The 12,810-nt window shown below is 37.7% G+C and overlaps 2 protein-coding genes across 12 annotated transcripts; both read left to right on the top strand.

Annotated features, from left to right (window-relative positions):
* The first annotated feature begins 218 nt into the window (after window positions 1-218).
* On the top strand, window positions 219-1,026 carry LOC104781740 (MATH domain and coiled-coil domain-containing protein At2g42465-like). Its single transcript, XM_010506478.3, has 2 exons — window positions 219-275; window positions 368-1,026. The coding sequence occupies exons 1-2, from the start codon at window positions 219-221 to the stop codon at window positions 770-772; spliced, it is 462 nt and encodes a 153-aa protein (XP_010504780.2). The 3' UTR covers window positions 773-1,026.
* A 2,254-nt stretch (window positions 1,027-3,280) lies between these two features.
* LOC104784142 (3-isopropylmalate dehydrogenase 2, chloroplastic-like) lies at window positions 3,281-10,664 on the top strand. Of its 11 annotated transcripts, none has more exons than XM_087510763.1 (34): window positions 3,281-3,432; window positions 3,554-3,632; window positions 3,753-3,828; window positions 4,177-4,234; window positions 4,318-4,349; window positions 4,471-4,522; window positions 4,658-4,763; window positions 4,941-4,992; window positions 5,153-5,203; window positions 5,286-5,317; window positions 5,440-5,788; window positions 5,875-6,004; window positions 6,150-6,216; window positions 6,330-6,593; window positions 6,693-6,732; window positions 6,815-6,846; window positions 6,932-7,002; window positions 7,104-7,161; window positions 7,272-7,376; window positions 7,479-7,619; window positions 7,744-7,872; window positions 7,965-8,042; window positions 8,352-8,468; window positions 8,620-8,683; window positions 8,863-8,964; window positions 9,102-9,165; window positions 9,250-9,331; window positions 9,428-9,508; window positions 9,627-9,708; window positions 9,803-9,919; window positions 10,009-10,166; window positions 10,250-10,303; window positions 10,410-10,539; window positions 10,618-10,664. In XM_087510763.1, the coding sequence occupies exons 22-26, from the start codon at window positions 8,010-8,012 to the stop codon at window positions 9,116-9,118; spliced, it is 333 nt and encodes a 110-aa protein (XP_087366889.1). In that variant the 5' UTR covers window positions 3,281-3,432; window positions 3,554-3,632; window positions 3,753-3,828; window positions 4,177-4,234; window positions 4,318-4,349; window positions 4,471-4,522; window positions 4,658-4,763; window positions 4,941-4,992; window positions 5,153-5,203; window positions 5,286-5,317; window positions 5,440-5,788; window positions 5,875-6,004; window positions 6,150-6,216; window positions 6,330-6,593; window positions 6,693-6,732; window positions 6,815-6,846; window positions 6,932-7,002; window positions 7,104-7,161; window positions 7,272-7,376; window positions 7,479-7,619; window positions 7,744-7,872; window positions 7,965-8,009; the 3' UTR covers window positions 9,119-9,165; window positions 9,250-9,331; window positions 9,428-9,508; window positions 9,627-9,708; window positions 9,803-9,919; window positions 10,009-10,166; window positions 10,250-10,303; window positions 10,410-10,539; window positions 10,618-10,664. The 11 variants fall into 11 exon arrangements, with proteins under 11 accessions (XP_087366889.1, XP_087366888.1, XP_087366892.1 ...); XM_087510762.1 differs by lacking the exons at window positions 3,281-3,432; window positions 3,554-3,632 and adding exons at window positions 3,974-4,074; window positions 4,764-4,820 and having other exon boundaries at window positions 3,753-3,865; window positions 4,658-4,689; window positions 6,937-7,002; window positions 9,112-9,165; XM_087510767.1 differs by lacking the exons at window positions 3,281-3,432; window positions 3,554-3,632; window positions 3,753-3,828; ... (17 more) ...; window positions 7,744-7,872; window positions 7,965-8,042 and having other exon boundaries at window positions 8,069-8,468; window positions 9,047-9,165.
* Window positions 10,665-12,810: the final 2,146 nt, after the last annotated feature.

Genomic DNA, 12,810 nt, shown 5'->3' with positions numbered 1-12,810 from the left:
CGAGTAGCTTGACGTGTGACGCTACTAATATTCGAGTGCTATTAATTATGACAGTTTTATATAAGTTACGATTATTAGCTCACGCTTATTTGAGATCCATGCATCTTCTTCATTTATATATCAGTTACAGCAAGAAACTCCTCAAACACACAAAACTCCCTTTGCCAGCTCTGTCATTACAACTTCTCTGTATCACGAAAGACTTTGATATCGTAACAATGTGGAATGGTGATGGAACCGTGGAGGTCAATGGCTTTCGAATTTTCTATTCAGAGGTGAGCCAAAAAAAATTATCTCCATTGTAACTCCAATATATCTCTTTCATATTAAGTATGGTTTGTAGTTTTTACGTTAATCTTGTTCTCAGGTGGACTGTGTTAGGAGAATCTTTGAAAAACACCCAGAAACCGCAATGAACATTCGTCCGAAGAACCAAATGGTGAAGAATGCTTACATGAACAACCTCCTCGATCTCATCGACATAATTTGCTTAGCTCCTCAAGAGCTAACAGAGGAGGAACTAAGAGATGCGGAGAACACGCTCTTTGAACTGGTGGAGGTAGGTTTTGAGCTGGACTGGTTGAAGAAGAAGCTGGAGGAGCTTTGCGTGAAGAAGAAGAAAATGGAAGCACGAGGGGCTCGGATGAGAGAGCTGGATGGTATGATCGTGGAACAGAGGCGTGTGTTGTGGGCTCTTGAAACGGAACGGAAGAATGAAGAGAACGAAGCTAGATCCGACAGTGCTCGACTTGGTTTCGAGGATGTTGTTTAATTTGAATGAAAAAAAAGTCATCAGTCATGAAAGCCTAACAACGTTCTTATAAGGTTTCGTTCATACGTACGTACTTAAGCATATGTGGCGTGGCGTCATCTATTTACAGGGTTGATTGAATAAACGGCCACATCTTTGTTACCTTGATTTCAAAAGTTTTCTTGTTATGTTCTTCTCCGATAATATTGTTAACGCTTATGTCTTCGTCTCTTCTAATTTATAAATTGTTGTAACAAACTTTTCAATTTTTTTTTTTTTTTTTTTTTTGTTGCTATTTTCATTATTTCGTGGCAATTTGCTAGCTTGAGATAACATCACTGTATTTCTAGGTTCAGTGACTACGATTTTTATTTTATTCTTTAAATGTTTTCTGTTAAATTATTGATTGAATCAATCAAGTTCAGAATCAGAAGAGCTCTCCCAAGAGAAAGAAAATTCGATTGTTAGGCCCAGTGGCAAAATTCGAACTAGTGAGGCCCAATTATAGAAGCCCAGTAGCAAAATTGGTTAGTAAATGTTCTTTTTGGCTTTTTCTTATATACTGAAAGATTGGAAGATTTCCTTGATTATTCACAGAGATCATCCGTGGCTTTATAGCCAGAGTTGTTACACAAAAATAGGAGTGGTTCCTCATATCTTGGAACGTTACAAGCAATATTAACGAAGTCCTAAAATAATGTAACAAAATATATTATTTGTCTATCACAGCGGCGGAACGACGGTGAGGCTGGAACGGAATTCAGAGTGCAGCGAGGAGGGAAGGCCTTTGGTAAAAATGTCTGCGTATTGAAGTGAAGTAGGCACGTGCAAAACCTTTACTTCGCCTATGGCAACTTTATCACGAACGAAATGAATATCAAGTTCTATATGCTTGGTCCGCTGATGCTTAACTGGATTTGTTGAGAGGTAGACTGAGCCAATGTTGTCGCAATACACCACTGAAGCACTCTTGATTGGGCGATGGAGTTCAAGCAGCAAATTGCGTATCCACGTGAGTTCAGCCACTGTGTTTGCGACACCCTTATATTCTGCCTCGGAGCTTGATCGTGAGGGTGTCGGTTGTCTTTTAGCGGACCAGGATACCAAGTTGGGACCAAGAAAAACACAGTATCCGGAAGTCGATCTGCGAGTGTCGGGGCATCCCGCCCAATCGGCATCAGAATAAGCCGTGAGTGTATCAAGTTGTCCTCGGACCATCTGAATGCCATGTGTCAACGTGCCTTTGATGTAGCGAATGATGCGTTTCAGTCCCTGGAGATGAGGGACTCGTGGTTTGTGCATATATAGACAGACCTGATGAACAGCGTATGATATATCGGGTCGAGTCAGCGTCAGATATTGCAGTGCGCCCGCCAATTGTCTGTAAACCGTTGGATTTTCAAGAAGTTCTCCTTCGTCGATCGATAGTTTAGACTTCAGATCCACAGGGGTGGAGAGAGGCTTACAATCTGTCATCCCTGCTCGTGTAATGATATCCTCGGCATATAGAGTCTGCGACAAGAAGAGTCCCTTGGTATTGAAATCTGCCTTGATCCCATTCAAGCATCGTTTTGGCAGTATCAAACGATGGGAATGGATCCTTGTGTTTAAGAACATTGATTATGTTATCGAATTTCTCGTTAAGTCCATTGATGATGTACATAACGAGAGTGCGATCTGTGATCGGAGAGCCGACATTGGAAAGGAGAGCAGCTGTTGATTTCATCTTCCGGCAATAGGCAGCGACCCCTAGATCACCGATCTCCAATGTGCGCAATTCGTTATCAAGTTGAATTGCGCGTGCCTCCTTGTTGTTGAGAAACTGATTTTCAACTCGTAACCATAGGTCACGGGCGGTGCCGCCAGCTTGGAAGGAATGTTGAAACAGCTGCGGAGTCATTGTGCCATAAAGCCAAAGCTTGACAACGTTATCTCGTTTCATCCAGGCGTCATCGTTTGCGTTGGCTGGTTGGGATGTGCCGTCAATATGGCCGGAAACTTCATAGGCCATACAGTGCATGAGAAGGAGCTCACGCCAAGCATCATAATTGTGCTCGTTTTCATCAAGAAGGATCGGGATCTGGTTCTTGATGTTTGTGACGCCGAAATAGCGCTCGTTTGGAGCATTTGCAGCAGCCATTAATGGCAATTGAAGGAAAGAAGAGGAAGAAAAATAGAGATAGAAAAGAGATGAAGAAAGAATCAAAACCGTAGAAGCTCTGGTACCATGAAAGATGGAAGATTTCCTTGATTATTCACAGAGATCATCCGTGGCTTTATAGCCAGAGTTGTTACACAAAAATAGGAGTGGTTCCTCATATCTTGGAACGTTACAAGCAATATTAACGAAGTCCTAAAATAATGTAACAAAATATATTATTTGTCTATCATATACTAGTGATTACTGATTTCCTTTTTTTTATAATTTGTAATTTCCTTTTGTAAACAATAAAAGAAACTAGGAATTTCCAATTTTTTTAATGTCGGTCGTCTCTGTTTATAAATACTTTACCTTCAGATAGAGAAATCATAATCAGTTCACAAACGCTCTTCACTTATTCAGAGAGCGGGAGAGAGGGTTCGATTATAATGGCGACGAGAGAGAGAGAGAGAGAGAGCAAACAGACATGAAGAACAAGTCAGAGGAGGTATCGTTTCGTGTTTCCTTCTTAAACCCTAAGGTGAATCGATTTTGATTTTCGTGGTGAATGTTTTTTTGCTTTCTGAAATCAAGAGTTTCACTTTTGTTTGTGTAATGGGTTTGCTCTTAATTGATGGGGTTGTTTCTTTTGGGTGAATCAGGTCCGTGTTCGTGTTCCAACCAGGAAGAGCGAGACAGAGCGAGCGAGAGAGAGCAAACGGACTGAAGAAGTCAGAGGAGGTATCGTTTAGTGTTTCCTTCTAAAACCCTAAGATGAATCGGTTTTGATTTCCGTGGTGAATGTTTTTTGCTTTCTGAAAATCAAGAGTTTGTTTGTTTTCTTTCTTTTGAGTGAAGCAGGTGTTGTGTTCGTGTTCCAACCTGAAGGACAATGACTTAGATTCAGAACAATTAAAGGGTCGCCGGCGATCTAACAGTAAGTAACAACATCATTCAAACTGATTGATTAAAAGGTATATATATGTCTTTGTCTTCCCTGGTCCGCTTCCTCAAAATTTGCTTTTTTTATTTCCCTCTTAAAGCTAAGAGCTTTTTCTCAATTTTTTTCACAATCATATCAGAGAATGAGAGGACTCGTTGAAGCCCAAGTTAAGGGACCTTTCTATGATTCTCTTCTTCTTCTTCTTAGTCCTGATAACTTCCCCTAAAGATCTTCTTGGAGGTTTGTTTGGATTTTGATTCATCTCTTCTCTTTTATTTGTTTTAGTAGATCCATCTTCTAGTCAATGCAATTGTTAACTTATAAATCATAATGCAATTTCAGATACTCGAAGAGCTCGGCCTGTGAAGAGAGCTAAATGGATGGAGTACTCAAGAAGCAGGTACATTGTTATATTTGTTTCTTCTTTTTATTTGTTTTATCAATAGTGTAACAAGAATCTCAGGTTTATGTTTCGTTTTGCAGGTTTGCTTGAAAAGCTTGCAGCTAAGTATAAGGTATGAAAAAAACATTTTCCAGTATAATCTCAGATTTTTTTGTTCCAATAAGGCTTTTTATAATTCAGACTTGGAAAAAATATATTAAGGAAGCTTCCTTTAATTCTCTGTTTTTGTGCAGATCGGAGATATGCTATGGGTTTGAAGAATGAAGAAGATTCATAACCAAAAAGGTAACAGCATCAAACTGATTCTTCTTTTTAAATGGAGTCAAGAAGCAGGTATATTGTGTTTTATTTGTTTATGTTTTTATTTTATTTTTTATCAACAGTGTAACAAGAATCACTGGTTTATGTTTCGTTTTGCAGGTTTGCTTGAAAAGCTTGAAATTAAGTATAAGGTATAAATCGTAATGCACTTTCAGATACTCGAAGAGTGGCCTGTGAAGAGAGCTAAATGATTCGTTTTGCGCAGGTTTGCATAAATTGAATGTGTTTGAAAAGCTTGAAGCTAAGTATTAGGTATATATAGGTCTTTCTCTTTCCTTGTCTGATTCCTAAAATTTGCTTTTTTATCTAGGTTGTTCTTTTAGTTCAGACCTAAAAAATCAATAGTTAACGAAGCTTCTTCTAATTCTCTATTTTTGTGCAGATTGGAGATATGCTATGGGTTTGAAGAATGATGAAGATTCAGAACCAAAAAGGTAACAACATCAAACTGATTCTTCTAGTTGTAGGCGTCTTTGACTCGATACGTCTTCCTTCCACGGTCCACTTCAATTTGCCAATCTTTTAAGTCAGCAAGTTTCTTACATTGCAGGTTCTGTTTTATTTGTTAACTTATAAATCGTATTGCAATTTCAGATACTCGAAGAACATGGCCTGTGAAGAGAGCCAAATGGAGTCTAGAAGCAGGTACATTGTGTTTTTATTTGATTCTTGTTTTTTTTATCAGCAGTGTAACAAGAATCTCAGGTTTATGTTTCGTTTTGCGCAGGTTTGCTTGAAAAGCTTGAAGCTAAGTGTAAGGTATTAAAAAAAACATGTTCCTGTATAATCTTACATTTTGTTTTCACTAAGGCTGGTTGTGATAATTCAGACTTAAAAAAATATATTAAGGAAGCTTCTTCTAATTCTCTATTTTTGTGCAGATCGGAGATTTGCTATGAGTTTATATATTAAGGAAGCTTCTTCTTCTTCTAATTCTCTATTCATGTTTCTTTCATTTGGGTGGTGAATTGACGAAACAGGTTTGTGTCTGTGGCTGTGTGTTCCAAACAGGACGATGAATCATATTTTTCAAGGACGTACGAAAGCATGAATGTTTAGCACTGAGAGGGGGCTTATCTGGTAAGTATGTTGTCAGGACGGTAATCTGTGGTTTGGTTGAGCTGTCATGATGCGTCTCTGGAGGTCTAGCACTTTGAGCCCAGTTGATCTCTTTATCTATCCTCGTCTTTTTAAAATGCCAATGACAAGAGACTGCATCTCTGCCCTGAGGTATGAAGTTTAGAAAACAAACCTTGAACACTTAAATTACCTTATTTTTTAAAACTTTTACATTATTGGTTGCCTTTCTTTTTCAGTATCCTGCTAGTTCCAATTCTGACATGACTAGTGATCATGGTGTTGCGAGGAACTACTGAAATCTTTTGGTAGAGAGAAGTAGCTCAATCGTCGACGCCAAGACTCCATTGATGTTTTCGAACAAGTCAGGCAAGTGAGACCACATCAAACCAACAAAAAATTTTGAGACTTGAGTTTTTTTACTTGCAATCACTCAATACATTTGCTTCAATTCCCCATCCATATATAAGACTGAGTTTTTTTGGTTTTGTTTTTCCTGCTTGTGCTTCTCTAGATGATGGAGATATTATTAAGGATGATGCTGAGTCGTGGACACAAATGATGGTAAAATCCTCTTCACTGTAAGTCATCTCAAAATCCTCTCTGCTTTTCTTTATTTTCTTCTGTTTCAAGTTTATCTATCTCCCTTAACCAATGGTCCTTTCTTTTGTTGAATAACAACGTACTACTGAAGTGGAACTCGATGACAAGGCACCAGAATTCAAAGCTAAACCCTTGATTTTACCGAGCCAAATGGAGTACACAATCATATCCCTCTTAAAGCTAAGAGCTTTTTCTCAAAGTTTTCCACAATCATATCAGAGAATGAGAATTTAGATGTTCTCAGACTCGTTGAAGCACAAGATCAAGTCTAACAAGAAGGGATCTTTCTATGATTCTCTTCTTCTTCTTCTTCTTCTTCTGAGACCTGATAACTTCCCGAAAGATCCTCTTGGAGGTTTGTTTGGATCTTGATTCATCTCCTCACTTTTATTTGTTTTAGATTCATCTTCTAGTCAATGCAATTGTCAATTAGTAAATCGTAATGCAATTTCAGATTCTCGAAGAGCACGGCCTGTGATGGAGTCAAGAAGCAGGTACATTGTTCTATTTGTTTCTTTTTGTTTTTGTTTTATCAACAGTGTAACAAGAATCTCAGGTTTATGTTTCGTTTTGCAGTTTCTCTTGAAAAGGTTGAAGCTAAGTATAAGGTATGAAAAAAACATTTTCCAGTAAAATTGTTTTTTTTGAGCTCTTCACAGTAACATTTTTGAGTTATGGTTGGTTAGGCTGAAGGAAAGGTTGAGAAAGAAGAAGGAGAAAATGATGAAGAAGTTGAAGAATCTGATTACGGAGATTATTATCAGGTTCCACTTATTTTCCGAATTAATGGTGGAATGCAACATTGTGATTCTTCTTCTCAAGTTGCTTTTAAAATTTGTTCTTCTTAAAATTTTTGTTTTTGTAGAATCAAGACTTCGATGATGATGACGACGATTATAATCATCAGGCAGATGATGGTGAATGTAAGCATCAATCTTTATTCTTTGTTTCCTTACAATTATTGTTTCCATGAAACTTATAAACGATTCTAACTAACTTTTTTTGTTATTTTTCTCTTGTTTCTTGCCAATAGTTGAAGATGTCTGTTAAGCTCCTTACACAAATTAAGCTCTTCACTCCATAGCTCCAGCTTTTGCCTGCACCACAAAGAAGTTCACCACATCTGCCATAACTCAAGGTAAATATCCTCCATCAGAGATTATCATCACATTAGAACAATTTTATAGCTTGATGGATGTGTGTTATTAATGTACAAGGACTCGTTTTCTTACCGTTGCAGGAATTTCATCTTCAATAGCTTCAACGAAAGTTTCTTAAGTGGAGAATCCAAATGTGGGACTCCGTGATTACTTTGAGAATTATGAAAAGGCTGTTGAGAAAGCGTTGTCTCCAGTTTCCACCTGGTATTTATATTTTAGAGGTAAGATTTACAAAATTTAGATGTATTACATTTTCTAGATTTATTATATTCCAGTTTCATGTTCATGTGTTGTATTTTAGAGGTAAGATTTATAATATGTTCGTTTCTTTCTTTTGGGTAACAGGTGTGTGTGTTCATGTGTCCCAACAAGGACAATGGTTTATTGACTCAGATTTTTTCAAGGATGAAGTAGATTCAGAACAAAAACGGTAGCCGGCTTTCTTACAGTAACAACATGAAACTGATCAAAAGGGTAACATTCGTTATTCTTCCCTTGTCCACTTCCATAAAAGTAAGTCGAGTTTGCTTTTAAATCATTTTGTTTGTTTCTTTTGGGTGAAACAGGTGTGTGTTGCAGCTTCGGGCAGCTCTTGAAGTATTTGTCAATTCATGACCGATCACAGTATTACACTTTTACTACAGGTACAGTATCACTGCTTATGTTCATCAAAGCCTTTTACTTAATAGTCTTTGGACATTTTCTATGCCTTAGTTGGTTGATTTGACATATCTAAATAAAGACACAGCTGAAGGGGTTGACCTTTTGATCATCCGGGAGCTATAAGTGTTTAGCCAAAAATTTAATTTTGCTCTTGATCGTGTTTATAATTTTTCCATTTGTTTTGGTTATAAAAGAGTCGAAGATTGTGTCTTTCTTTTCTTTACTGAATTAGAAATGATGAAATAGATCCAGAATCCATGTGTTTTTTCCTGAAATTTCTTTGGGTGCAGGGATCAATGTTGTGGAGGAAAAGAGTCACAACAATGGCTTCAGAGTATCCTGAGGTTGAAGTGAGTCATCTGTTGATTGACACAGCTGCGATGGATCTTGTTCGGTACCCAGGACAGGTTTTCTTTTCGTAAAGCCAGTCCAATTTGGAACACTTTTTCCAGTTCCTCATGTATTGACTGCAATGATTCTTACAAAATGCAATTTAAATTTGTGATGTTCCAGTTCGATACCATTCTGACTGGTTCATTGTTGGTGATATTGTTTCAGATCTCGCGGCCGGAGGTTGTCTCAATTGCCAAAAATGTGCTTCAGCAAGCTAAATCTTTGGAAGGTTCTCTCTCTTGTTCATTTGCGAGAACTTTCTGTTTTCTGTCTAATTGAAAGATGGCGAGATTTTTTTTTTGAAGAAAGGGATTTAGAATTGTGGGTAGGGTTTATTTGGATGTAATCGAAGGGGGTATATCTTTGCCACTGATATGTTTAAGATATTGCATTTGTGCTCTGTATCAGGAATGAAATTTAGCTTCGGGGGGATGCCCATTGGAAGAGCTGCTTTGGGAGTTCCCTTTCCGGATCGCTGCAAAAGAATGTGCTTCTTGGAGCCATTGGAAGGTCTTCTTCTCACTTGTCCCAACTTATGTTGTTGCCTCTAAATTTTTTTGGGAAATAGAAATTTACGTTGGTATAATTTAAGGTAGAAGTGGGATAACAATGAAAAGCATCTGAGGCCTGAGAAAGGGTTACTTCAGCTTCGTGCAGGTCTTGAAGTCTGCGCAAATCTGAGACCTGCTATAGTTCTGCCCTAGTCCACAGGTAACCATCCTCAGCCTAATCTCAGATATTTCTTGCTGAACTTTGTTTCTTGTGTGAACTTCATATTATTTTTTTATTTTTAAGTTAGTGGATGCTTTCGCCTTAAAGAGAGAGGTAGCAGAATGTGTTGATCTAATGGTTGTTAATGAGCTTACATGAGGCTGAGGTCAGTTTAATTAGTTATTAGAACTGATCATAATTCCTTTTTTTTCTCGTTCTGTAGTGTGACAATATCATTAAATAGGATGTCTCATGGTAACAGGTATTTATTCTGGAGACCAAGGGCATAAAGACCAATGAAAATGGCGAAGAATTTGGGTTTAGTACTGAAAAGACCCACGGGGTGCTTGATTGAAAATCTCAGATGACTTGGACTAATATTTTTAAGCATTTCTTACGGACTAATATTTTTAAGCATTTCTTACGGACTAATATTTTTAAGCATTTCTTATGTTCCGCAGATTGATTCGTTGCTCTTGTTGCCTTCAAGACTGCTCGGAAACGCATATAACACTGATATCAAAGCTAATGCTTCGAAGTAAGGTTGATAGTTACGTTTTCTTTTACTTGTTTTCCTCTCTCTTGTTTCTTGGGGAACGCATATAACACTGATATCAATGCGATTTTTTCTCTGCAGGCCACAATTTTATGGATGAAATGAGTTACAGCTCTAGCCTCTGAATATCCTGATGTTGAGCTGTCACATATGTATGTTGACAATGCTACGATGCAGCTTGTTCTTGACTCCAAACAGGTACGTGTATTTGCCAAAATAGTTAGTATTGATGGCGCTTTGAAAATTATGTAAACACTTACAATGGGTTAATTGTTTCATATACGCAGTTTGACACCATTGGGACAAACAACATTTTTGGTGATATATTATCCGATGAAGCTTCAATGATTACAGGAAGGATAACAACATTTTTGGTGATATGTTATCCTATGAAGCTTCAATGATTACAGGAAGGATAGGAATGCTGACTAGTCTCAGTGATTCGGTGAATAGAAAACAATCTGATCTTTGAGTATGCAGAAGTACGATCTTTGCTGAACATACATAAACCCGCCATGTTTAATACAGGGACCTGGACTCTTTGAATCTAAACATGGTTCTGCACCTAGTATTGCTGGACAGGTTCTAACTCTACTCTACAAACAAACACGGCTTTTGTTCCCTGATATCAAAACTACTCCTATGCCAAAAATAAAGTGCACAACTTCTTGATTCTTTGAATTTCCAGGATAAGGCAAACCAATTGGCAACCATCCTCAGCGCTGCAATGCTTCTGAAATACAGATTTGGAGAAGAAAGGCAGCCAAGAGGATTGAAGATACAGTGTTGGTTGCTCTGAACACTGAGTCAAGAATCAGGTACATTTTGTTTTTGTTTTGTTTATGGCTTTTATTTTGTGTAACAAGAATCACAGGTTTATGTTTCGTTTTGCGCAGGTTTGCATAAGTTGGATGTGTCTGAAAAGCTTGAAGCTAAGTATAAAGTATATATAGGTCTTTCTCTTCCCTTGTCCGCTTCCTCAAATTTGCTTTTTTAGTAAGGTTGTTGTTTTTGTTCAGAATTAAAAAAAAAAAAAAACCAAAAAGTTAAGGAAGCTTCTTCTAATTTGCGGTGTTCTGTGTTGAGTAGCTGAGGCGAGAGCTATAAAATTTGGGTGAAATCGAAGACTGTTGTTGGCCATCAAATATACATTAGGAACCAAGTAAAGAGCCGAGATGTTTGTTCTGTTGACTGGTGGACTCGAGGCTACTTGCAGAGTAAACTCAAAGGTCAAGGTTCGGTTTTCTCTGTTTTCTTTTTTACCCATGAGCTATTAGCTTTGGTTGTTGGCTCGGAAACATTAATCTTGACTGAACTGTGGTTTATCATGGATATGTTGCAGATTGTACATGATGAGCTAGTGAAATTGATTGGTGGAGGAGAAGTATTTGGTACTCTCTGATCTAAAGAGGAAGCAAAGAAGACGAGTCCCTGGAGAAGTCCTCTTCCGATACAATCAAATTTGGTACTCTCTCATCTCACTTTCTCTCTTTCCATCCTTCTTCTTCTTTGCAATCCTTATATTTCTCTCTTTCTTTTTTCTTACAAAAATCAGATAAGTATTTTTGGTGAAGATTGCAAAACCATCGAGACTTGTATGTATGAAGCCAAAACTAAGGTGTCTGCTACTGTTCTTAATCACACGTTCTTGCTTCCTCAACCAGCAATTCAGATTCTCTCTCTCCTCCACGGTTTGCCTTCCAACTTTGCTTCAGTTTGTTTTTTCGTTTTTATCTCTGTTGGGTGGGTTTGTAAGATTGATTTTTGTGTGGTTATTTTATCGTCTTTGTGATGTTCTCTGTTGAGTAGCTAGACGAGAGCTATGGAGTTGGGTGAAATTGAAGACTGTTGGTCATGGAAGATTCATTACAGAAGAAGCCAAGTGAAGAGCCGAGATGTTTGTTCAGTTGACTGGTGGACTCAGGAGGCTGCTTGCAGATCAAACTCAAAGGCCAAGCTTGTTACCAAAAGAAGCAGCAGGTATGCTTTTCCAAAATAAAGTCGAGATTTTGATTGATACTCTCTGTCAAATTACACTGACGTTTATGATATCTGCAGGGAAAGTCTTGCATGCTTATTGCTGAATGTATACCAACCTTCAGATATAGCTAAAGCAAGGTCTAAAAGAAGCTAAAAAGAGTAATGTAGATATTATGGATTCTGCAGGGAGGCTTCAGGTAAGATTTCTTCTTTGAGAGTCATTTTTGTATCATAAATCCATTGGCGCTTTAGTTATGAAATTGATTATTGGTGACAGATAGATAAAGGCATGATGGACGAAGTAAAAGACGTGAAGAAATTTCTATAACCCCCGCAGAAGTGTTACTAGTTTTTGATGCCATTACTAGACAAGAAACTGCAGGTACGCTTTTTGTATTTTACGTCAAGAAGATTCGAAACATCCTGAAAATATATTTGTTTCAGAACTGCTCCTGCATCCGTCATATACTAAGATGAGCTTATGTGCTTCCTACAGCTCTAGTGACAACATTCAATATATAGGATTCACAGAAGCCATTGTGGCAAATCTAGATGGTGATTCAAGAGGTGGTTTTGAGTGTCAAGGAGGTTTGTGTTCTTCTTCTTTGATCAATTATGTCATAGAAATATACTTAATTAACGTTTTACGTTAATAGTTTACTCTTAATTGGGTGTCAATAGGTATAGGGAAAACCGATTAAACTGGTAGGACGTGGAGAGCGGATGGAGGATCTTGAACCCTTTTAGCAAGATCGAATGGCTGGAAGAATATTAGGAAGGAATATGTGCTTTCATTTGTAGAGAAGGCAACAGAAGTTGTAAGTTATTTCTCAGTAAAATTACTATGAAACTTTTTTTCTCCCCTCTCTCTCTCTACACTGAATCCTTCTTCATCTGTCTTTATAGATGCGTCAAGAAGATGCTGAAGAAGAAAATGAGTGCAAAGTTCTGACTTCCAGTTATACGAGTTGTAATTCAGCTTCTCTCTCTTGTCTCCTCCACGGTTTGCCTTCCAATTCTGCTTCTTCTTTTTTTCGTTTTGATCTCTGTTGGGCGGTTTTGTTAATTTTTTCTTTTGTTATTTTGTCTTCTTTATGATGTTCTCTGTT

The sequence above is a fragment of the Camelina sativa genome, chromosome 4, assembly GCF_030686135.1.
Source record: "Camelina sativa cultivar CO46 ecotype springtype chromosome 4, ASM3068613v1".
NCBI classification, from domain to species: domain Eukaryota; kingdom Viridiplantae; phylum Streptophyta; class Magnoliopsida; order Brassicales; family Brassicaceae; genus Camelina; species Camelina sativa.
The sequence above is the reverse complement of the archived record's forward strand: the minus strand, read 5'-3'. Positions and strand labels throughout refer to the sequence as shown.